The sequence below is a fragment of the Bactrocera oleae genome, chromosome 5 (genome assembly GCF_042242935.1).
Source record: "Bactrocera oleae isolate idBacOlea1 chromosome 5, idBacOlea1, whole genome shotgun sequence".
Classification (NCBI taxonomy): Eukaryota; Metazoa; Arthropoda; class Insecta; order Diptera; family Tephritidae; genus Bactrocera; species Bactrocera oleae.
This window is the reverse complement of record NC_091539.1, coordinates 61,416,916-61,442,181: the sequence shown is the minus strand read 5'-3', so window position 1 is coordinate 61,442,181 and position 25,266 is coordinate 61,416,916. Positions and strand designations below refer to the sequence as shown.

The 25,266-nt window shown below is 35.7% G+C and overlaps 5 protein-coding genes and 1 long non-coding RNA gene across 8 annotated transcripts; 3 read left to right on the top strand and 3 right to left on the bottom strand.

Moving 5' to 3' along the window:
- The first annotated feature begins 1,494 nt into the window (after positions 1-1,494).
- Positions 1,495-4,005, top strand: LOC118680826 (uncharacterized). The gene is made up of 4 exons (XR_004976419.2): positions 1,495-1,924; positions 2,097-2,164; positions 2,260-3,351; positions 3,437-4,005. It is a non-coding gene; the product is annotated as an uncharacterized lncRNA (long non-coding RNA).
- caz (FUS RNA binding protein cabeza) lies at positions 3,829-7,695 on the bottom strand. Of its 2 annotated transcripts, XM_014236871.3 has the most exons (7): positions 7,536-7,695; positions 7,342-7,470; positions 7,198-7,282; positions 6,168-6,202; positions 5,074-5,222; positions 4,489-5,000; positions 3,829-4,422 (listed from the first exon to the last, which is right to left on the bottom strand). In XM_014236871.3, exons 1-7 carry the CDS (start codon positions 7,540-7,542, stop codon positions 4,053-4,055), a joined length of 1,287 nt encoding a protein of 428 aa, XP_014092346.2. In that variant the 5' UTR covers positions 7,543-7,695; the 3' UTR covers positions 3,829-4,052. The 2 variants fall into 2 exon arrangements, with proteins under 2 accessions (XP_014092346.2, XP_069966555.1); XM_070110454.1 differs by lacking the exon at positions 6,168-6,202.
- Positions 7,696-8,025: 330 nt separating this feature from the next.
- LOC106618938 (vesicle transport protein GOT1B) lies at positions 8,026-10,529 on the top strand. 2 transcript variants are annotated; one of them, XR_004976420.2, is made up of 6 exons: positions 8,027-8,210; positions 8,327-8,418; positions 8,475-8,653; positions 8,715-8,796; positions 9,855-9,992; positions 10,351-10,529. XR_004976420.2 is itself a non-coding variant. In XM_036362333.2 (5 exons), the coding sequence occupies exons 1-5, from the start codon at positions 8,186-8,188 to the stop codon at positions 9,897-9,899; spliced, it is 423 nt and encodes a 140-aa protein (XP_036218226.1). In that variant the 5' UTR covers positions 8,026-8,185; the 3' UTR covers positions 9,900-10,529. The 2 variants fall into 2 exon arrangements, 1 of the variants encoding a protein (XP_036218226.1); XM_036362333.2 differs by having other exon boundaries at positions 8,026-8,210; positions 9,855-10,529.
- Positions 8,895-9,708, bottom strand: UQCR-14 (Ubiquinol-cytochrome c reductase 14 kDa subunit). Its single transcript, XM_014236869.3, has 3 exons — positions 9,550-9,708; positions 9,329-9,376; positions 8,895-9,227 (listed from the first exon to the last, which is right to left on the bottom strand). Exons 1-3 carry the CDS (start codon positions 9,587-9,589, stop codon positions 8,980-8,982), a joined length of 336 nt encoding a protein of 111 aa, XP_014092344.1. The 5' UTR covers positions 9,590-9,708; the 3' UTR covers positions 8,895-8,979.
- Positions 10,231-12,325, bottom strand: PIG-Q (phosphatidylinositol glycan anchor biosynthesis class Q). The gene is made up of 8 exons (XM_014236867.3): positions 11,615-12,325; positions 11,447-11,555; positions 11,236-11,371; positions 11,036-11,180; positions 10,899-10,975; positions 10,726-10,841; positions 10,557-10,671; positions 10,231-10,490 (listed from the first exon to the last, which is right to left on the bottom strand). The coding sequence occupies exons 1-8, from the start codon at positions 12,256-12,258 to the stop codon at positions 10,279-10,281; spliced, it is 1,554 nt and encodes a 517-aa protein (XP_014092342.3). The 5' UTR covers positions 12,259-12,325; the 3' UTR covers positions 10,231-10,278.
- A 622-nt stretch (positions 12,326-12,947) lies between these two features.
- Positions 12,948-16,034, top strand: U2af50 (U2 small nuclear riboprotein auxiliary factor 50). Its single transcript, XM_014236870.3, has 5 exons — positions 12,948-13,126; positions 13,211-13,810; positions 13,923-14,008; positions 15,116-15,238; positions 15,299-16,034. The coding sequence occupies exons 1-5, from the start codon at positions 13,114-13,116 to the stop codon at positions 15,758-15,760; spliced, it is 1,284 nt and encodes a 427-aa protein (XP_014092345.1). The 5' UTR covers positions 12,948-13,113; the 3' UTR covers positions 15,761-16,034.
- Positions 16,035-25,266: the final 9,232 nt, after the last annotated feature.

Here is a 25,266-nt window from a genome sequence, read left to right as displayed (position 1 = left end):
AGTAACTAATTACACGTGTGTGTAAAAATTTGCAGAGATTTTTGATAAAATTCAATGAAAATAATTGGTGTTAATTGAAGAGGCGCCAAACAACTAATGTCATGGTTGCAGAGAAGAAACAAGTAAGAGAGTGAAAAATTCGGGCGATACTGAATATAATACCCTTCACAGTTGCATTATTTATAGCATAAAAAAATTTGTTTTTTTGATTTCGATCGGTCAGTTCAAATGTCAGCTATATGCTATACTGATATGACAGACGAATTTCAGGTCGGTATCTCAAAAACTGGGCGTAAGTTTGCATATATACAGACGGAAATGGCTAAATCGACTCACCTCGTCACACTGATCATTTATATATACACTTTATATGATTTCCGACGTTTCCTTTTAGGTGTTAGAAACTTCTTGACTAGCTTAATATGTAACCTTGTTCAGGGTAAAAATAATTGAAAATAATAAAGTTTATTCTTTCTTGTAGAAGTTTTGAATCGTTTGCCGAAATTTAAGAAACAAATTAGACTTTCCTAAGAGCGATATGTTCAGATATTTTTTCTCAATTTGTCTCACATATCGATCGATAGATACATTTTAAGGTCCAGCAGGAGCACCGAAATTCTTGTATAAGAGGTCAGGAGTTAGTTGGTCTAAATCAAAAAGTTTTGGTACCCAATCAACCGTCTTATCTTAATTTGTTAATATATTATATCTCAAATTTTTACCCATAAATACTAAAGGGACAGAAACGATTTTCTTGTAAAACGTATTAATATATCAAGAGAACCATTTCGGTTATTCTGTTATATTACTTTATTGATATTTTTCTTTGACCTTTGTTGGACGTAATATAAAACCTACATCATAAAGTACAATTTTGAAGTTAAGGTTGTCAAAAACGAGTTTTTGGTCATTTTGAAAACTCTGTAAACCCATATAGACTATGAGAGATTTTCAGTTATAAGTTTCAAGCCAGAATGTTCCGAAAACCAATCAAAATCCAATCAAAAATATGCAAAATGATATTCGGACATTACAGTTACATTGGTAGAAAAGTGAGGTTAGAATATTATGCCTTAGATAGTATCATTTGAGTAATGTGTCCCAAATTTGGATTCGTTGTTCAAGTGATTTATGAGACGTATATAAATGTTGCTGAACAAGAGGGCGTGGTTTGAAAAGGTTAGTGCATACTTTTATAAAAATATCTTCTAACCAATTTGATCTCTATGAGGGAATTTTCAAAAATGGTAACACTTTTTGAATTGTTTAAAAAATTACTGTTACCAAATTGGATTCGGGCTCAGATTAATATACCATATATATGTATAATAAATTTTCAATATACATATATATATGTACATTTTACTCTATATAGCTTCTTTTGCGGGTATAATACAATAATTCATAAACTCAGCGGCAAAGTTTGGATTTGAACAGGGTTTAGGTTTGCGTGGAATTTTACATTAGAAATCCTTATGTGTAACTTTTGGAAAAATTAAGGTTGTTGTTGTTGTTGTGGCGACAGAATTCTGCCGAGTTGACAGTCCTTGGCCGGAATAAATCCGGGTCCGTTCCGGTTACGTAGACCCGACTGTCGTGGGAACGGGGAAAAATTAAGGTCTTACCACATCATCTGGTCGAGCGATTTGTCGATCTACCGACTTCAAGCCAGATTTATGCACTAAAAGTTTGCTTAAAATATTACATAATCTTTGAAGGTCAAACAGTCCTTTTTACACAATACCAGTGAAGAGAAGACTTTCGCTTGGCACAAAATATAAGAGGAGATGTATGTATATACGAACAGCATGTCCAATCTTAGGATGTAGCTTTGTCCTCATTTGTTTCCTGTAAAAGAGCACACCCAGAAATAGTTATTATCCGGCTAAGAATCAGCATGGATGACAGCAGCATGCACCGCAAGGTAATTACGAAACGTTTTTAATATTACAACAACAATTTTATCATAACATATTATTTAAGTTACCAACTCTATACTTTTCTAGACCACCGTAGGCTATAAAATTTATAATATAAGCCAATCAAATTAAAATATACACATGTATGTATGTATATAATTATTAAATCTATTTTAGGTTCAACTTCATCAAAATTCCACTCACGCCTAAGGGTTGGTCCATGTTATGGGTCACTACGTACATATGTATGTGTAATTTTAAAATTGCCCTATATGAGTTTTATAAATTTTGATAAGCACTGCATGTAACTAGCATGTCGTTTTATTTTTCAAATGTTCAGCTTTAAAAAGTTGCAATCCAAATTGATTTCACAGCAAATTTATTCACCTCGTCACGCCATTCGCTTTGAGTATGCAACGTAAAGCTGATTTACTGGCAAACCATAAAGCTTGCTTAGTTAAAAGATAAATAAAATAAGGCTCAATCAATCGGGATGATGACAAAAATTACTATTCACCTAGACAAGTTTTGAGGAAATATATTTCCACATATTGCCCGACCCAATTGATCACATTCGAACATTAAACATCTATAATGAGGAAGAAGCTCAACTGCGCGCTGCATTTGAAAGCCATTTACAATTCGAGCAGCCGTTTACAAATTAAATATCATTGCTTCTAATAACCGGTTCACACACAGGCGCACTCACGTAATTAAATTGGCGCTTATTTCAGTGATTTATCATCGTCCTACACATAATTACTATTATTATTATTATTATTGTTTTTATCTTCGAATTTGAGGCAGGCAATTAAAATCATAACCATACAAAATGAAAACAAACAGTGTAACAAAAAGGAAATAGACAAAATTTTGTTTTGATTTTGTATGTTGATTTGGTATTTCGCTGGCGCAATTGAATGTGTAATTTATGCAAATATTTGAAGCTGCTTTGGTTAAGCCCTTTGTTTAACATTGTTACTAGTCACTTGTAAGGCAATAAATATAATTCAATATATGTATGCATGTACATAAGTACTAAAAATTGATAGAGATTTGAGTTTATTATAAAAAATTAACTTGATTTTCAATAGACCGCAAGCAGTTATTTTGTATTTAAATGCAAATGAAACAGATTATTAAAACAAGTTATCGATTACAACCAGTTTTTATGCACACTGACAAAATTCTGCTATTTCGGAGATGAAAATAATTTGAATAATTTGACATTCATAATTTATTCAATTTGCATTTTTACAACCAGTAGGCCCGTTTTACATTGAAGTATTGTTAATAATTTAATAAAAACCGTTTGTATATAGAGTAGTCTAATTTGTAACGCAACCGGATTTTTATCTGACCAAGGACTTACAACTCGCAGCATTCAACATTATTTTGGACAAAAAACCGATTACTTACCGATCCAAACAAGGTTAGATTCTCGAAATCTTTGCATGCCCTATGAAATCTACTCACTTAACCGTCCCTCTCCGCATGGTTCGAATCAATCGAAATAGCTCGTTTCCTCGGCCTATCGTTACGTGACTTCGATGACAGTTAACTTATTGCTGTCCCCCAAGCAGAGTTTGGATAATCGTTACAACAACAAAAACATTTAGATAAAAATAATAATCGTTGCAGCCTTATTGCCCTTGCCTGCTGAACTTCTCGCACAGACGAAGCTTAATTTCAATAAAGTACCAGATGCCGCAAAGATCAACTTTCAATCAAGTGATATCAGCTTTTGTTAATAACAGCTGGGCACAAGCTTGTTCCAGGCAACGAGAGGAGTTTCTATACAAGCGCACAGTTCACTCTTTTTTTATAGCTCATTCTAAAATTCTCTGTTCTTAAGAGATGTTATAACATATCATTAGAGGCGTGTTCATTAGAAAGAAAAAACAATTAATTGTATTTGGTCATTAAAATTAAAAAATAAGTTTGTTTATTTTGAAAAATGATACACCGTAATAAACATTTGTCATTATTTTTGTTTCATCATAACTACTTTTCGTGCAAACTGTTGTTATTTAGATAGCAGTAATAATTACGATCTTACTACAATAAATCTGCTTTACTTAAAAAATTTCTTTAAAGTTAAATACATATATATAACTTAAAATCGCACAACAGTTAATAGGGTCTGGGCCGATTGCCTCCGTCATTTCTAACCGGACCACCGCCTCCATCGCGGCGACCACCACCACCCATTCCGCGGCCACCGCCGCCTCCTCGACCACCACCGCCTCCGCCACCGAAGCGGTTGAAACCACCACCGCCACCGCCGCCGCCGCCACCTCCGCCATTTCCGCGATCTCGGTTACCATAACCACCACCGCCGCCACCGCGATCGTTATTGCCATAACCGCCACCGCCACCACCACTACCGCGGTCACTGCCATAACCACCACCACCGCTGCCGCCGCCATAACCACCACCGCCATAGCCGCCACCGCCGCCACTACCACCTTCATTATCACCATCACTTTTAGGTTCTTTACACCTGCAAATAGAATTTCTTTTTATAGCATCAACACTCAAACAAAAGGTAGCAATTTGGCCTACATACCTATTGCACTCGTTGCGCCAAGCAAAGTTGGTATTATTACAACTGCTACATTTCCAGTCACCTTCGCGTTGTGGCACGTTACCACCACCACCACCACCACCGCCTCCGCCGCCGCCGCCGCCACCTCCCATTCTACCACGGCCACCACGATCACCACCACCTCCGCGGCCGGAATCATAATCACCACCGCCTCCGCCTCCACCGCGTTCAAATCTACCACCACCGCCACCACCACCACGTCCACCGCCACCACCGGGACCGCCACGGCCACCGAAACCACCACCGCCGCCGCCACCACCACTACTACCGCCTCCACGACCTTTCCAGTTATTTTGACGTTGTGCTAACGAAACTTTAATCGTACAGCCATTGAAATCTCGGCCATCAAACCAAGCGATGGCTGATTGTGCGGCATTTGTATCGTCATAGGTTACAGTAGCTTCGCCTTTTGAAACGCCGGTATCTTTGTGCTTGTATAACCAAATTTTAGGCTTCATAGTACGTTTATCTTTCTGCAGGTGCATAAATATCAAATAAAAATTATTATAAATTGCATAATGATTATTGAAGCGTTCGCAAACTTACCTTAATTATGCCTATAGCACCAAAATGCGTTTCAATAGCCATTTCATCGGTCGCAGGATCCATGCCAGAGACAAAGATGGTGTCTTCTTGAGTAACCATTTCGGCAGCACCACCGCCGCCGCCGCCACCGCTGCCTCCACTATATCCGCCTAAAATAACATAACTAATATTAGCATCATTTTATCTTAATAAATATATTTAAACTGTGAGATATGGCTTGGTCACTAAATTGGTTTCAAGAAACTACTTTAAAACGCTAATTCGAAGTACGATAATATGAATATGAATATATATAATAATAGTAAGTGTATGACCTTCTAATAGAACACTTTTGAAACATGGACGAAGTGTAGTGTAGTCAGTTATATTCTCTGGTTCACCTTTGATAAATTTTATCAGGAGCAATAATAAAGATACTGAAGAATTTAACCATGGTTGTTTCTATAACACCAATACCAAATACATATGTAAATGTATTTATGTACTCCAATATAATAACACCTCTTTGTATTTCTTTAAACAAAAAATTTGCAATTTTTGCGAGTTACACAAGATATTTTTTCAACAGTATATATGCTGTTCGTGAAACCAAATATATAAACCTTTGCGTTTCTTAAAAATTATAGCGTTAATATATATAATATTTTAACAGTTCCACCTTTATTTTCACTAGTTTGTGAATCTTCTATAGTTTCAAATAACCCAAAACAGATACCATAATGTTTTTGAATACCAAGATCAAATTTTTATTGATCAACTGTATCACCGGATACGGCATTATACTTATACATATATACCATCCACTTGGTGCACTCTCATGTTGTTTTGACATAAAGTCAGAATACTCTGAATTAAAAAAGAATACATTGTAGTTCTATTATTCCAGAACTGCGTAATTTGCAGTGTACCCCACAAGAAGTTTTTATATATATGTATGTACTCTCTATTAGTTGGCACTCTCAATTAAATACACTATGAAAACACTAGTCATACAATAATTTATACGTAAATCGCAGAGTTAAGAATTGTAAGTAGTAAATGAATTGATTTATACTTTACTCAATTATTTGCAATTTGGCTTGCTTTTATTTTACCTTTATTGTAGCCGTCCTTGCTGCCGCCTCCATTTCTAAAATAGGATATCAAGACTCATTTAAATGTGCATTCGTGATTTGCAGTTACTGAGAATTTTTAAAAATCATGTTAGATCGCATACACAAGCAAGTACCATTTTTAAGTTGATTGTAAATGTGTTTTCCTCAATAACCAACCATTAAATTCACGCGTAGTTAAAACGTTGTTGATCCACCAGATGATTTGAACATTACAAAGTTTAAATATTTCGAAATTAACCTTACCCAACTAAGCAATATTATACACCAGGCTCTTAGGTATGTATTTCATATTGTGTACTATTCATATTACGCCAACAAAATGAACCACTTAAAACGATTTAGAAACCAGATCATGTTAATTTTTCATGGAGTTATTTCTGATGAAATTTTCACAATGTCGTCGACAGTATTACACCTCTACGCCTTTAAATTACTTTTAAAAAAGTTTCATAAACAATGCAACAATAAAAACAAGTTAAAAAAAAAAATGACAATGTTGGAATTTATTGCTTCTCCACAAAATAAACAGTATCATAGAAATTCACCACGATATTGCGTGTAACAATGCCTCGCTTAAATTAGATAAATTTAAATACTTGAATCAACATGGAATAAATAAGGAAAAAAAAACAAAAACAAAAGTAGCTAACAGATTTGCACACATGTACCTTCATCAATTAAATTGCACCACAATTGTTTTATACCTCTCAAAATCATATGTTTAAAATTAAGGGTCAGGTAAACACGAAGTTCAATAGTTTGCAGATGCAGTAGAGAAGCAAAAATCCCAAATTTTTCAACTTATACAAATTTTGATTTTCAATTATACATACATTCTAAAACGGCACAGATACCCTAAACACTTTGCATTTGATAGCTTTGTCAACAAAAATCTTTTTTATAGGATTTGAACACGCTCTTTTCGTTATTAGCTTGAGATAAGCTAATGAATGGGCCTTAGCTTGTGAAGTTGTTTCGAACGAAAATGTAAAGGATAATAGATACATACCCATAACCGCCGCCTCCGCCACTTCCACGGTCATTCCAACCGCCGCCGCCTCCACCACTTCCGCCGCGACTACCTGAATCATAACCTACAAATCAACTTTAGTTAAAGAAAAAATTTTCAGTGCAAATTTAATTATGTATATACCTCCTTTGTTGTAGGAGGATTGATCGTTGTAGCCGCCACTTTTTGGTTGCATTTGCTGCTGGAAATTCGGTGGTGGTACAGAAAAATTATTGTAACCTCCTCCGCCACCAGCACCGCCATAACCACCTCCTGTGTTATAATTAACAGAAACATTGAAAATCTATTCAAAATGTTAATTTTAAACGTATACTCACTATCCATATTTGTTTTTAAGAATCTGTTGACACTGTTTAACGCTAAAATTTGACTGAATTTCACTATTTAAAACAGCAGAAGTTAAAGCCACGCCACTGAGAAAAATTTTTCTGCATTGATTGAAAAATGGCGTTTTGCCGCACACAGAGTTGTATTTTCAGCAAAAATGGCTGCCAATACATGAGCTGCCATATCTTTGTTGATAATTACAATATCTTTGTAAATATATTACTACACAACACAAAAAAAATGTAAAAAAAAACACATAAATAACAGGTTAAGTTTGCTTAAATTATATAATTTATAATAAAAGTTGTATTTCAATCTGAAATTAATATTGTTTCTTAAAATCAAATTATATTGACTTACTCTGAATTTATGATTTTATTTGTTTGATATATCAGTACAATGTTTTGTTTAAGTTTCCCAACACTTTTAACTGTGTTTGTAAATGATGCAATTTCAATTAACACAACGAAACGCCAAATGTCATGGGAAGAAACAATCAGCTGTTCGAACAACCAAAAAGAAAAATCGGTTTACGTGGAAGAGATCAAATATTTGTAGTAAATAATAACTAAATACATTGATTTATAGTATTTTAGGTTGTTAAAAAAAAATTTATATAAAATTTTGCACAAGAAGCATTATGATTGAAGTAACAGATTTACAAAGTAAGTCTATAATGACTTAAACGGACCCGCGTTATTCGTGTTTGGCTTCAGCCCTTCGTGTTTTTCTTAGTCTTTTATTGTTACTATTGTTGGCTAAATATGAATGTTTTTTATAGAAATCGGCATTGGCCTGGCTGGTTTTGGTGTCTCCTTTCTATTTTTGGGTGTGTTATTTCTATTTGATAAAGGATTATTAGCAATCGGCAATGTAATAATATAATTATAACGGGTATTTTATATTAAGTATTAACAATTAACTTCTAGTTACTTTTCCTAAGTGGTCTTGCCTGCGTAATTGGAGTCCAACGTACATTCCGGTTTTTCTTCCAAAGACATAAAGTTAAAGGAACTACAGCTTTTTTTGGCGGAATTTTTGTAGTACTACTTGGTTTTCCTATGATTGGTATGGTTATTGAACTATATGGATTCTTTGTGTTATTCAGGTAAGAGATATATATTTCACACTTTATTCTAATTTATATAAATATTTATTTAATAATTTAGCGGATTCTTCCCAGTGGCAATTAATTTCTTGGGGCGAGTGCCTGTGTTAGGCTCTGTTCTGAATGCTCCATTTATTCAAAAGGTAAGTTAATTTTAATTTAAAATACAGAAATTTTAAAAATTTTCAAGAAACTCTCTACCTGCCTGTACTAAGTAAAATTTTTTTGTAAAAAGTCTTGGTTACATTTTTTAGATAATTTATTTTCATTATTTTACACATCTCTAAATAAATCGCATTTTTATAGATTAAGATTAAAGAACGCATTTAATGGTCCTTATTCCACTCCTCGCGTTCTTCGCGCTCTTTAATAACTTCCTTCAAATATGGTTCCAAGTATTTGACGTCCTCCTCATATTTAGTCCATTGTTCTTTTGGTAAAAATGTTTTTGTCATGGACAAATGCAGAGCACGCATAATACGGTAGTTACGTTCATCGTACAATTTACGGGGGAGACGACGTACAGCTTCTTTCACGTCCTCATTCTCATACAGGCAATCATCACGGTGCAGACCTATGGGTATGTCAATTGATAAGTGATATTAAAACATTGTGCGAATTGAAGGTTAGTTATTGAGCAACAATAATTATAAAAGCTTAATAGCGATCACTCACCGTATTGATTGAAACCAGACAAGTTATAGGCCCATTTGCCCAAATTTGCTAAAAATTGAGGATACATGGTTATTATTATTTATTAAAAAAAAGTATTAATACATTTTTTATTTACGTAACCAAATGGGAAAAACATATTTCTGATATATTTTTTAGTGTTCGATAGTTTAAATCCTAAGTCATACAATAATTTGTTGTATATAACATTCAAATGTACTTACAAAAGACTAAGGGACCTTTCCTGGCAATATATCCCGACATTTCGCACGAATTTAGAGATTTGTACAAATCTTTCACAGCGAGCTGATAGAAATATGAAGTAAAATAGAATTTGTTGGTGGACTATCGCTGTTTCACTCACTCGATCGCAATAGGAACGTGTGACAGTTGACAGATGTAATAGCTAACAGAAAATAAGTAATAGATTTGGCAGGGTCGTAATTTTACTGTAAATTTATGAAAATAAAAAAAATATATAAAAGAAACGTTTTTGACAAAGAGTTAATTTTCTTATATTATCTTGCAGCTGGTTCAAAAACTTGGCGGTGATGCAAATCGAACGACGGTATAGTAGAAGTCTACACAGATTTTCAACTGAGGATAATTTTAATATTCTAGTTTATTTCTCCGGTGGCTTAAATGTAATTTTGTATAATAAATACCTGTAAGTTTAACTGTACGTTAGAACAATGTTTGAGGCGTGTTTTTAGTTAATAAGAAGTTTCTTGAAAACTATGATTTTTAAGAAGTTATAACTTCAATACAAATATTAATTTGTGTCCTTATTTCTTATTTTGTATGCATTGTATATACCAAAATTTCCAGTAGAAAGCGCATTATATGCAAAATATGTAAACTGATTTGTATTAAAAATTATTAATTTTTGAACAATATAACAACCATTTGTGGTTTAAGACAGATTTAATATCAGTGAGAATTTACTAACAGTTTTAAAATGTTCCTTTAAGCATACGCCTAAATGCATTTTTAATTGACATCTCATCCGATTTAAATTCTTCCAGGATTCCACTTTCACATGAAAATACCCGACTTAATGGCGATTTTTGTATGCTTAATTTGAAAACGGACATACTAATTTGCAAATTCTGTGGTTGTAACAAAGGGGACGGCGAGTGTGGCATATAAGCGATGTGTATACTTTCTAAAATAAATCAATAAAAGAAATTAATGCCAAATTATAGTTATTAAAAGTTTCATAATTACATACCCATATCGTAAAATTTATCAATGGTCCATTTTAACAGAGTTAGCAGAGGAAATTTTAAAATTTTACGCCGCAACACTTCGACAACCAAATTTACGAGGTATATACAAAGCCGCAACTACAAGAAAGTAATTAAAAATTTGTAAAAGAAAAACTTACAAACTTGTGTTACCGTTGTGAAAACCACGTAATAAACCAATACTGTTGGAAACAAAAATAGCAGCGATGTAAAGAATATTGTCGCTAGATACAACTGCCGGTTAACATAATTATGTGACTCCACGCGATCTGCAAGTCATGCTTATTTAGCTTAATTATATGTGTGAATTTTTAAACTATATTTACTTTTAAGCACATTGTAGCGTTTGCCTAGCATCACCTTCCAAAGTACTTGGATACCTCTGATCTCCACTTTGTACAATCTAATTAAAAAAATATATGTTTATATTTATTGATATTTTCATATACAATGGGCAGCTTACACTGCTGTGTATATATAAAAGCAATGCGCATGCAAACCGATTATTGATATCAACACTGGCAAAGATGCTAATTGAAAGGATATTCCTATAAAACCAAGCATGGCAATTGGGACGAAAAGTTGACGCACAATGGGTTCGATCAGATCTAGTTGGAGAACGAAGTGGAACATTTAAAGAAATTATAGTGTGTATGAGGTTACCTAAAAACTTTTCCCACAGATCGATGTGATAATTAAAACAATCGAGCAGAAAATTGTTAAGATGCTCATTCAGTTTGAGGCCAATCGGGCTGCCTTTAAGGGAACGCAGCAGCAAGCGCAGCTTTTGTATGACCCACTGGAATACATACGTACATGTACACAAAATTAGATGCTTAGTATAAGTACACAAATAGAGGCTCTAATTACTCACGTGCGATGTTGTTAGCAGGTAATCGCCGGGCTGCGATACGTAAAAGAGTAAGAATATCATTACACTAACTCCGAGAATTTTGTCTATTGCTATGTTAAGTTTACGTTTTCTAAAACGGAAATACATTAAAATAGACAGTATATCTAAGATAAAATTCATCGAGCTTACCCCGTTGCGTCCAATCTACGCCATTCCAAAAAGTGTACGTAAATTGATGTTTTTTGCATAAGCGTTTTAACTGGCTTACACTCCAGCAATATAATTAATAAATATGTTATTAAATTAGGCAGTAAAAATAGTAACTTTTGTAGAATACTGAATATCGTGACTTTAAGCACTTTATTTTGCTTGTGATTTTCATTTAACAGACGGCACAACAATACAACGTCATTACATTGGTCAGTTTCTTCCTCGCAATTTCCTTCAGTAGATATTGCATGGCTTTTATTTGTCTCATAATTGATTATAATATATTCGTACAAGTGTCGCATTTTTGGCACATCATAAAGGAAGACATTTACTTGTGTGGTTCCTGACGGTTTTATGCTTAATTTAACTAAATAAATGTTTGGCGTGTCGTCGTCATAGGCAAAGGTCACCGCAACATCTCGATGTTGTAAGGCGGATGTTGGTCCGGCACGAACTATGTGTCCCAAGTGTCGCAAACTGCCTCGACTCACATTCTGATAATCTTGATGCGCAATAATATAATAAGAAATTGCGTTATTTTCATTGATTTGTATTTCTCCATATATATCACAGTCTTTTTTTGTGTGAAACAGAAAAGCGGGCAGAAATATTTTTACGCTCATAATTCATCACAATTGGAAGATTGTAAACAAAATAATGGCTACAGCTGTTTATTCAGTGCTGCCACACCTATGGTTTATGTTTTTATTTTGCATAAGGACAGTTACAAATTTATTAGCACCGTATTTTTTTTTTGTAATGCAGACGATTCGCAATATAACTGTTTCATGTTTATTAAAATCGAAAACTCTCTGAAACCATTTATTAAACAAACGAATATTAAAGTTGAAATTTTGATTTGATTTTACCTTCTAGGCAATTTTAAAGGTTTTTGCTAATATCGAAACTTAATATACAAAACAGTCCTGGCGATTAAATTGTGTATTAATCTAAATAAAACTTTCGAAAAAGCCTTAAGTTGTATTAATAGAAAAATATTGCTACATTCAAAACCTTAATTACGGCGAATTTGTCTTTTCCACGGATGCCACTTTGATTAAATATTTTATTAACTATGGGCTAAGAAAAATATTTTATATCATATATTTATTAAATATTACGATCAAAGCTGTGGAAATATTTGTAAATAACTGGGAAAAAGCAGTTTAAATTCTAAATTGGAATACTTGTTGCCTAATAACGGCTTAACCAAGTCGTAACTCAAATATCTAAATTAGTTATAATAATGGCAGCCTGGTTGTAATTGACATCTGATAATATGTTTGTCTCTCTCTTTGCGTTTGACAATTATGCGTAGCGTCTGTCAGAAAAATCTTCGCTAACGAATTCGGCTTGTGCACACACACCAAAAAAATTGTGTTTTTTCAATCATTGTGCTTAAAAATATATATTATTAACAAAAGATTTTGGAAATATTCATCATTAATATCATTGAGTAATTACTAACTAGCTATAAAATGGGTTCAGAAGGTGAGTAGCTGCGAAGTTTTCTAGCAACGAACAACGTGTATATTTAAAGGTACACATATATGTATGTACTTATATTTTTTGCAGACCGTGATAGGCGCCGACATAGATCGCGTTCAAGGGAACGCGACCGAGAACGCGATTATCGTCGTTCACGCTCTCGCGATCGTAAGCGCGAGGGTGCTGCTGCTGGCCGTGATCGGCACACACGTTCGCGACGAAGAAAACCTTCGTTATATTGGGATGTACCACCGCCAGGTTTTGAACATATTACCCCCATGCAGTATAAAGCAATGCAGGCAGCCGGTCAGATACCGGCAAATGCTGTACCCGAAATTCCACAAGCCGCCGTGCCGGTTGTGGGTTCAACCATAACGCGACAGGCACGTCGTCTCTACGTGGGCAATATACCGTTCGGTGTTACCGAAGATGAAATGATGGAATTCTTCAATCAACAAATGCACTTGACGGGTCTGGCACAAGCGGCTGGCAGTCCAGTTTTGGCATGTCAGATTAATTTGGATAAGAATTTCGCTTTCTTAGAATTTCGTTCGACTGATGAGACCACACAGGCAATGGCATTTGATGGCATCAACTTTAAGGGTCAGAGCTTGAAAATACGACGCCCACATGATTATCAACCCATGCCCGGTGTAGCTGATGCGCCGCCAATAACGGCGCCAGTAGGTAAGCTGCAAATTTTTCTAAAAAAAATGCCTAGAAAAGGGAGGTTTCTAAAAAAAAACAATTATTTTTTGTAAAATTGTTTTTCTAATTAATTATTATTTTTTAATTGCAGCTAATGGTGTCATTTCGACCGTTGTGCCAGATTCACCGCACAAGATTTTCATTGGCGGCCTGCCTAATTATTTGAATGAAGAGCAGGTAAGTTGGCTGATTGCTGCACTTTGTTGATATATCCAGAATAATGTAACTGTAAAGTTTTTTTGGCACAGTTTATGAGGCAGTGCGGCTACGGGCATACATGAATTCCAAAGAAAGAGAATTTCCAAAATTTATTTAAATTTTTCCCCTGTAGCATTATAGGCGTATCCAGTATACCAAATGCGGTTGCAGTCAAGCAGCGCTGCATGCGTGCCAATTTAGTTATCATTTGAATTCCTCTTTCAGCTTAAATTTCAGCGCAGAACTTCTGCTACGGTTTTGAATTTTCAGCACCAAATTTCACTTTTCAGCTCTTCTTACAGCTTAATTTTCAGCTCCAGTCTAAACAACGCACTTAAATTCACTTTCAGCTAGAATGATCTGTTCTTACAACATTTTTTGAGCTAAATTTAAAACAATTTTTTTTTGTTGTTTATATGTATATACATATCTACCTAGATTTGTTGTCAAAACTTGTATTAATTGTGTTTTTGATTGTTTGGTCATTTGTAGCTTAGGTTGCATCATACACCACAGCAACAAGAAAGAACTCGTAGAAGGTTCGTTTTCGCTTTCGATTTTATTGCAGTTGCATCGACCATGCCCACTGCACCCACCTACATACAAAAGAAAACACACATCTTTTCTTGCGTGTGCATTAAGTTGCGAGTACAATATATGCGGTGTGAGAAACTTAAGTGAGTGCGTGTCGATGCAGTGAAATTGCAATGCATGCAAATGTCGGTGTAAAAGGCAAGTTTATAAAAATTGACAACAAATTCCATTTGCAAAAATCTCTACAGGAACTTTTCAGAATAACCATACTAAGTAAACTACAAATCAATGTCGACAATTTCGTTTAGCCAATTCCCAATGTTATTTTGTTTTAGGTGGTGGTGGTGGTGGAAGGACATGCACTCTCATTAAAGGGTTACTTATAATCGCAGTGGAATTGCAATTAGCTCTTTTATGACGATTAAAACAAAACAATACAAAGTTCGCAGATGTCAATACAATTTAGAATTTTTTATTATTTTTATTTTGCTAATAACACAAAACGCATTAACAGCCAAAAACTAATCGCAATTGCTTTCTAAATTCCACTAGGTAAAAGAGTTGCTACTCTCATTTGGTCAATTGCGCGCTTTCAATTTGGTAAAGGATGCCGCCACCGGTTTGAGCAAAGGCTATGCCTTCTCTGAGTACGTTGATCACAGCATAACCGATCAGGTAAGCACTATACATTATTTTAATACAAAACGTTGACATTTCATTTCTCATTACTTGCAGGCTATTGCCGGTCTGAATGGCATGCAACTGGGCGATAAGAAGTTGATAGTACAACGCGCCAGTGTTGGTGCGAAGAATGCACAGAATAGCGCCACTACCGCTGCGCCGGTCATGATACAAGTGCCCGGCATGTCGATGGTCGGTACCTCGGGTCCACCCACTGAAGTGTTGTGCTTGTTGAATATGGTCACGCCGGATGAGTTGCGTGATGAAGAGGAGTACGAAGATATTTTGGAGGATATCAAAGAGGAATGCAATAAGTATGGCGTTGTGCGTAGCGTGGAAATACCACGTCCCATTGAGGGTGTTGATGTGCCCGGTTGTGGCAAAGTGTTTGTTGAATTCAATTCCGTTATGGACTGTCAGAAGGCACAACAAGCGTTGACCGGTCGTAAGTTTAGCGATCGCGTTGTCGTCACATCATACTTTGATCCGGATAAATATCATCGTCGTGAATTTTAAGGCGCAAGTGGTAAATGGCACGTACGCACCCCTTCAAATTCTTTAAACCCAAATGTATGTCAATCATTTACACACATTTGCAAATATATAGTCTTTATAAATGTGAGTGGATAACTGAATTTAGTTTTTAAAGGGAAACGCAAGGTTAAAAAGCAAGCAGAATATACGTATATTATAATTGAAATTTATTTACGCAATTTGTTTCGATAACTATAATTATTGGTATTCGGAATGGTGGTAACTAATAAAGGCAACACTTTTGGTAAATATACTATTACATATATTTTTTTCATCAGTGTACTTATCTACGCAAATACTTATAGCTTCTCAACATTTTTTGAAATGCAAATCAGAAAATTTATGCCGATTTGAAAAACTCAGTATTAGAATAAAATAAGATAAGTGGTAAAGGATTTATCAAGAATTGCCCTCATTATTTAAAACTTTGAATGAAACGAACTGAGCAACTATTTGCTTAAACATTTTTTATGGAATTAAAAATGCCGTTAGGCAGTCACTAAAGGTTATTTTTTCTTTTATTCATTTTTTTTTTTTACTAATTGTTAAGATAGTATAACGCTCTTTGTTGAAAATCAGTTTGCTCCTCCAAGGATAACCGTTACCTAAAGGGAATCATATCATCAGATATATGTTTTCATTTCTCACAGAAGGTTCTATTTAATCCCATTGAACCCGAATATTCAACGGCTTTAAATAAAAATATTTCAAAACCATCAATTAGTCCCTTTGGGTCTTCTGACTTTTTTTTTTTTGTGAAAAATTTAGACCCAGATATGATTAATTCCCACAACAGCCGGTTCTACGTTACCGGAATTGAGCTGGATTTTATTCGGCCAAGGGCTGTTATTTCGGCGATCTAACCCTGTTTGGATCGGTAAGTGTTAGTTTAAGTTTGTCGTCTTTAGAGCAACGCCTAGCAGCAGGGTTGCTCCGTATCCTCTTGATCACAAAACTTTACTAAATTATCACATATAAACTGTGGAAGAAGATAAAGCTAAAGATATATCCGACAATGAACTTGTATAGTAAAAGCTCTCTCATTCAGTGACACGACGAGATTTTTTTTCAACTATTTATGTATTTCACCGTTTGATCGAGTCTTGTAGGAATGAAGTTTCGGCAAGTCATTATAATCAGCATAACTCTGTATACAATTTTAGCTAAGAGGGTTTCCAGGGGTTTCATTGAGAGCGTAGAGCTTTCGAACTGTGAAACAAAGTGGGACCACACTTGGGTTCAATCACTCGCTTAAGGGGTTACATCCACTTGCAAGACCGAAAATGCGTGTTTTTGTAAATTTTTTTTAAAGCGGCATTTTATTTTACGACTTAAAAAAAATAACATAAAGAGAATTTAATGTACTTTTAGAATCAGCGATTAATTTTTAAAAATATTGGATCCCTTGTTCTTATAGCCGATCTTCAGAAGGATCTCTGGAAAAATTTGTCTAGCGGTGAGGAAAATATTTCGGCGTCAAATTATCTGAAACCAAAAACCAATGAAATTCAGTATTATGATAGATGAATACAGGTAATGATCGAAGAAATAGTGCACATTTTGATTTTCGAGAAAACGACTCGAAAACAAAAATATGCGATTTCCCAAACAAAAATATGCATTTTTTGTGAGAAAATTTACAATGCAAAGTAGCTTAAAAAATCGAAATTATTGTCAAAAATCTTATTCCCTCGATCATTACCTGAAAAATATATTTAAGAATGTCGTGTGTAAATTTCAAGCCGATCGGTTCAGCCGTTTCAGAGAAATTTTCCGCACCGACGCTGAAAACAGCGTTTCGAGAAAAACGCGTTAAAAGTTCAAAGTTTCGGGAGCCCATTACACAAAGTTAAAATATTCTTACAAATACCTTCATATTTCCAAAACTTGAAAATTTCGGAAATTTTTTTATTTTTTGAGAAAAATATTTAATATAACCGCTTAAAATTGTGGCAAATAAATTATTAATGTGTAACTAACAACTTTAGTTCATTAAAGCGCTAAATAAGCTCACTAGCTACTTGTCCGTGACCAGGGCAAATTGTCCATTGTTTGTAGTGTATCACGCCAGCGGATGTTGCGTTTTCATAAATTGGGCAACTGAGTTGTAATTTGCTTAATAATTTCATTTATTTGAATGCATTGTGGTTGACGCTAACTTTTAACTGATTAAAACAAAGGTGTGACTGCTCAAACAAACTGGAAAACCAAACAAGAAAAGGGAAAAGCTTAAACTAAAACTGCAAATATACATACTTGTACATACATTCACCACATAATGAGTTGATCGCAGTGAAGATAAGATTCTCGTCGTTAATGCTCGTTGGCTACGCACTAGTTGCTCAATTGCCCAAAACTGAAACGAGCAGGAGCAACAACAACTTGCCAACAACCAAGTCAACGCAATAAAACAATTCTAATATAAAAGGCTTTTGCTTAAGTCGCAAACAATTAAATAGCTTTATTTCTAATACTGTTAATCACAGTGTACAGGGTGACTGATATTTGTTTAGAAAAAAAAGAAACAGTTTCTGAGATTCTATTGGTATATGACGCAGCGATGCTCCAATTCTTTACTCGGTCTAAAAAGTATTTTTTATGAAGTTCAGCAAAGTAGGCGTCGATAACCTCCTCATTCGATTCAAAGCGATGGACTGCTTCAGTCGCAGGGAGCCGAATAAATAATAATAATAATTCGACCAATTTGACCGTGACGGCGCGGAAGGTGTGAGCTCTTTGTCAATTAGGCCCGATTTTATGCAATTCAGCGTCGAATCGACCCAATAATTCGTCATAGTAAAACTCTTTGACTCTTTAGCCCTTACCATCTTGTGAACTCCAGTAAATGGAGATGGCACCACTTTTCGTTCGATAGAGCAGATTCTCCGGATGAAGTCCACACTTTTGACTGTCTCTTAGTCTCTGGTATGTACCAGTGGGTTTATGTTTCGTAGACGATACGACTATCTTAGAACGTTGTATAAACTTCTTCGAATTGCGCTTAGACATCGTAGCAATTTTTGGGTCTCTTGAGCGTGGGTCATCAAAAACCGACTTGCAACCACGTTGAAACTCCTTAAACCAAATTTTTAAAGTGAGAGCGTACAGTACCATAAAATGAACCACCCTTTATATGTATGTACACATATCTCTCAAAGATTTGGTTGCAGATGCGCAAATGTTGTTCATTTGCGAAATTTGAATTTATTACACTATTCCACCAATGTCCGACAGACAGCTGGTTGTGAATTTGCTGGTAATATTTCCTATGCATTGTTGTTGTCCATTCGTGTGTGGCATTTATGTACGTAGTCGCATACATATGCATGAGCATGTGCATTATTCTGCGTGGGATGTACCATATATGGTAATGATGCAACATTTTCACAACATTGTCACCACAATTGGTGGCATTTACATTTGTACTACCGCGCTTACACACCACGCCACCATTTATTCCGCAATTTTCATTGAGCAAATGCAGTCAATTTTCAAATTACTTATTTAATGCTTTTGCTGAATGGAGACCGAATGGGTGATCTATGCAAGAACGATAGAAATAGAGCTTACGGTAGTTTCATAGCGTTATTTCTTGCAGAGTGCTTTTAATAGGTTTATTCTGTGCGCCCAACGTATGAATACAGGCTAATGTTTTATTCGACCAATAATGTTTTCAAAACCGAATTTGACTTCCCATTGTCCGTCGTTAATTATTATATAATATAATATATGATTAAATGGTTTCCCAAAGCCTCGAAAAGATGCGTGAATTTCATTCTCTTACATACTTCAGTTTAAGTTAAGCAAGAGAGTGTTTTCTTTGCTAAATTACGTGGTTTTTTATCAAAACTAGTGTTGATTCAGCTCATCACCTTAAAAACTTATTCACTACGATTCGGCGAAAAAAAAATTTATTTTATTAAACTTGTTTAAAGCCAGAATTTGTAGAGTTCTCGAAATTGCATATTACAAAGATATAAGCAAAATAGAAAATAATGGAGAAAAGTCATGGCAGCCATTATATTTCCGGGCGACAGTCCAGTCTTCGGCTTATTCGGAGCAGGTTTGTGGGATTAAGTCCACTTTTTTCACCGACACAAAAAGTCTTTCAGATTGCGTCTGATTTCTACAGTGCGCAAATGCGACAATCCTCGCGCCAACAGCTTTCTCATGTCCAATATTTTATGCAGTACATAATTCACTCGGTTTTTTGAGATGCGTGCTGCCTCAGCTATCGGCAGTCTGTCAATACGATCTGATTAATGGGATGTGAACAACAATGCAAAAAAATCATGTTCCAATATAGAATCTGTAAAAATATAAGTTTTATACCTAACCGAACTCGCTCGTGAAATTATTTAGGCTTTGAAAAATTGTCTTGAGATCAAACGTTTTTAGACAACAAATAAGGAAGGACTATGTTCGAACATTTTTTACTCTTGCAAGTTGCAAGGATCAAAGCAGGCAAAATACCTTCAGGTTCAGCAAAACTTTATATTAAACTAGAAAAAACGTAGACTTCAGCTGTACCGATATATGCTATAGTGGCTTGTATGGCAGCTATATATTATTATGCCCGATATCGGCGATTCGAAGTAATGAGCAGTTTATTGGAAAAAAGAACATGCGCAACTTTGTTTACACTTTATGGACTGAATTAGCTGTTTGTTTACATTATATGGGATCGGTGCCACTTTGTTTACATTTTTTGAGGTCAATGACCTTGTTGTTTACATTTGAGGGCAATGACCCTTTTGTTTACATTTTTTTTGACATATTGAGTTCAATGATCTTGGTGTTTACATCTTGTCGCGGTCAAGGACCTCATTGCTTAGCCAAGTCCACAACCTTTGTTTATATTTGGCTTTTGCTTTTATTTTATAGAGTCAATGATCCTTTTATTTACATTTGGGGTCAGTGACCTTGTTGTTTACATTTAGCCGAGGTCAGTGACCTCTTTGTTTACATTTTATGAGGTCAACGATCCTTTTGTTTACTTCTAGTCAAGCCAACCACCTTTGTTTATATTTGGCTTTTGCTTTTACTTTATGGAGTCATCGATCCTTTAGTTTATATTTGGGGTGAATGAACCTTTTGCTTAAATTTGATTACCCAATTGATCCTTTTGTAAATTGTTCAGATCGGACTACTATAGCATATAGTTGTCATACAGACATAACAAAAACAACTAAGGAAGGGCTAAGCTCGGGAGTAGCCGAACATTTTATACTCTATATTACACGTTCAGTTAATTTTGTAACCAGATTACTCTTGTGAATACCAGGCGATAGACTAGTCCTCGCCTCCTTCGAAGCGGTATAGTTAAGTGAGGTCCACTGTTTTGACTGTGTTCGTTTTGGTTTCTGGTCATCTTGTATAAGTGTATCCACGTTTTGAGGGCGATTACGAAACGACGCAGAAAGTCCTTCAGATTGTGCCTGAATAGCTCAAACCAATGCTGTAAAGTGGTCTCACGGTTAGGCTTGTCGTCTACAGTGAGCATAAGCGGCACCCATCGAGTCGACGGCTTTCTCATGCTTCTCAAATTTTATATCGGATATGGTCCACGCGTTTTTCTGAGATGTCTACTGTTTCAACTAATTCTAGACTGATTTAGGGCCCCCATTCCGCTCGATTTGCTTGTAGAGAAATCCAAGTCACCTTCATACACAAAAGTAATTCGCCTTCCCTCTGAACTTCGACCATCTAAGCCACTAAGAACCAGCGGAACAGCCGTAGTCTTTGTCCCTATAGCAGACCGACCGTGCTTGGCTAAAACTGAAGCTATGTTTTTATTTTTAAACCGAATGATACTTTGAATTTTTCGAATACAGTTCTCATCCATTTCAATGCCATTAAAGATTGCAATCAGTGCAAGACATTGAAACAACACGAGTAATGTGGAGCAATAGTTCTCCCACAGATTGTCAGTGCCAAGCAATGAATAACCAAATATTTTATGAATCAACGTTTGATTTTGAAGCCCATTGATGGCATACATACATACATACATTCATATATATATATGTATAGTATCTCGATGGTACTGATTCTAAACCGGTATGTACTTCAAAGGATTGCAATTTCAAAATAAATAAGAAAAAAACGTTAACTTCGGCTGCACCGAAGCTATAATGCCAATCACAAATCAAAAATATTTTTTATAAAAGAACTGTATTTGGTTTGGCATGTTTTTATGACAGCTATATGCTATAGTAAACCGATCTAAAAACCTTTTTGGCTCTACTCCATGTCGAATTTCACGAAAATATCGTGTCAAATAATGGAGTTTTCAATACAAGGGCTTGATTTGGATTGACAGGTTTGTATGGCAGCTATTTCCTATAGTGGCCCATATCGACGGTTCCTAGAGAATAGCTGCTGCTTGGGGCGAAAAGAATGTGTGTAAAATTTCAGATCGATATCTCAAAACTGAGGGACTAGTTCGCGTATGTACAGACTGACGGACGTGACTAAATTAACTCAGCTTGTCTCGAGTCTTTATAGGGTCGCCGACGTTTACTTCTGGGTATTACAAACTTCGTGGCAAACTTAATATACTCTGTGCAGGGTATAAAACAGTTTCGGGGTTCAAAAAATATTATGTAAATAATAAACAAAAATAACCTTCAACATTCGGCTATCAAAGCAAATTTTCGGCTAATGAAAATCGAAATAGCCACCAGGCAATTGGCAGCTGTGCGCCGAGCACAGAATACTAAGCTGATGCTGCAATTGAATATCGATGAATGGCGTTGAAGGGGGGCAATAAATCGCACAGCAGCCGCGAGATGACAAGGCACAGCCGAATGGGGGAACTGAAGTGGCCATTCTAGTCCCGCTGCCAAGCAGTGCGATAGCAGTGGCGAATAATCCAGAGACACAAAAGATGGAAGTGATCATCACGAAGAGTTTGGGCTGCAATCAACAACAATGGTTTACATATTAATATAACAACAACAAGACAGCGATTGAGTATGCTTTTCAATAAACGAACATGGAAACAAATCGAAGCAATTGCAAGAGCAGACAGACACACAAGTGTGCATTTGTGGTGTAATATGTGTTGATAAATGCAATATATATGTATGTATATGTATATGTATATAAATATATATCTACACTACGTGCTGCACTTGCGTATGCTCGTATATGGCTCCGATGCCATCATCATCCATTGCAGCATTGATGAGTCGCCAGGCAACATTGCCAACAGCAATAGCAGCAGCAACAACGCCGCAATGCTACGAAAATATTGCAATGAATTGATTTGCTTGCCGGATAGTGGATTTAGCGTTGCGCTGCGATTAATTCAAACTGGGTTGAAGTGCAGCTAACGGAGCGAAAAGCAATCATCGAATTCGCAAATCGTCGTTAAACGCTGCTGGTCATCAGCGATGCAATCGGCGGCAATAGTTGGTCATAACAATCGCGCACATACACTACACACGGACACACATGCATACGGAGTAGTAAGCGCATGAATTTACGAGTTTAAAACCGGCACGGCCACTTTGGTGCTGCAAAAAGTAAAAAAAACTTCTGATATTTACGACAATCTCGAATTTGGTGCATAAATGAAATAAAAGTCGGCGCTAAGTACGTATATGAATGCATATATAATACATACATGTATATATATATATGTATACATATGCTTATAAATATTTATTTACTGAATGACATGTGATCCTTCTTTGCTTTACTTGCGCTAACTGAGAAGAATAAAGCAGGGTGTAGTGAAAAAATAGTAGTTGTGTGTGAGATTCCCCTTCCCCTTCTAATGCCATCCAGTTTACACCACTCAGATGAGTTCTCCGCTAAGTCTTTATAATCTCCTTATATGTATTTGAATTATATATCAATTTTTCCTATTGTTCCTTCGATCTCATGTTTCTGCAGACTATCAAAATTCGGTTTAGAAACATTTTCCGTAGCTTTAATAACAAATGGCACCTCGATTAAGAGGTTTCATGTCAGAACTTCGAGCACATGTTCCTTCAGGCTTCGGCAGCTCGTGTCGGGTTCAAAGAATCTAATTTTAGCTCTTCGGCTTATTTCATTTATTACTCCCTAACTTCCATTACTTCATTCCAGATCATTCGGATTCTCGATTCATTTCGGTCAGTCTGATGTTTCGTCTTCTAGCTCCGCATCATTTCGAATCGTCGCGTCGGATTAAACGAGCTTCATGTCGGTAATAGTATTCCCACTGCGCCACTTTGTTGGTTGGGTTGGTTTAAATGGATATCATTTGGGATATTTCGGTTGCTGTTTTTTGAGCTTCCCTACAAACACCGCTAATAAAGGCGAATACGTCCTTCGTTACTACATTTCAGAACTAGGTAGGTAGGTAGAGGCATTTAGGCCTATAGGAAGCCCATTGTGATACCGCCGGAGCTAATATTCCCTCACTTAATTATCTTCTCCCTGAACCAACCTGTGCTTTCGATGAAGTTACTCAGTATAAATAGTTTTATATGAGCAACTTCCGACACGTCGTCAAGGAACCCTCGACCGATATTTGCGATTCTTTTCCTGTATAGAGCCTTACATTCGCATATAAGATATTTTATCGTCTCTTCTTCTTCCACTTCCTGAGAGCTTCTACAATAGTCGTTGTAAGGTACACCCAGCCTGCTGACATGTCTACCAATAAGACAGTGACCTGTTAGTACCCCTATCAGAGTTTTTATGTCATTCCTTTTGAATTTTAATACTGGGTTTGTGCGGCTCATGCTCCATTCCTGCCACATTTGTCTATTAACTTGCTCAATAGTGATTGTCTCCACCGAGACTCAGCTAGATTTATTACATGTTTGCAAGTTGCCAGTGGCATCAAAATTTCCTACATTTCAGAACTACTATAACTCTTTTATCTTACTGAGAGAGACTTCCAAGCGCGTAAAGATATCAAACTTTGGTTGTCCAAGCAAAATCCGGCATGTCAAACAGATATCAACGAAATGCTGTAAAACCTCGTATTGGCCCTCAGGTTTGCGTATGAGTGGCCGACTTCTCCTAATAATAGAATGTATGGATTTTAATTGAAAAATGCAGTAATTGATGATGTATTTTATTCGAAATTCTTTCATGTCCGAAAGACACTCGACACTTTCAAATTGTGTGTCTTCCGCAATTTTTTAGGGCTTCACTGTTAAAAGGTGACTATTGGTCTTAACTTTTTATGAGCTTTTACTTTTTATGACTGCGATTTCACTTTTTAAAGAGCTTTCGTCTATTCTGAATATTCCTTTGCCAATTTTCTATGCTTTCCTTCTTTTCTTCTTAATATCAGCTATCACCCTACCCTTCCCCAACTTTGTTTCATGTAATCGGTAATTACAAGTATATACAAACCGACATTACTTGCGCATAACAATGTGAAGCAAAAGTAAATGGCAAAGAAAAAAAGTAAGAAAACACTTCATTGCTATTTAAAGAATGCAAATGAAAAGCGAAAGTGAGTAAGAAAACGCTGGAACCGG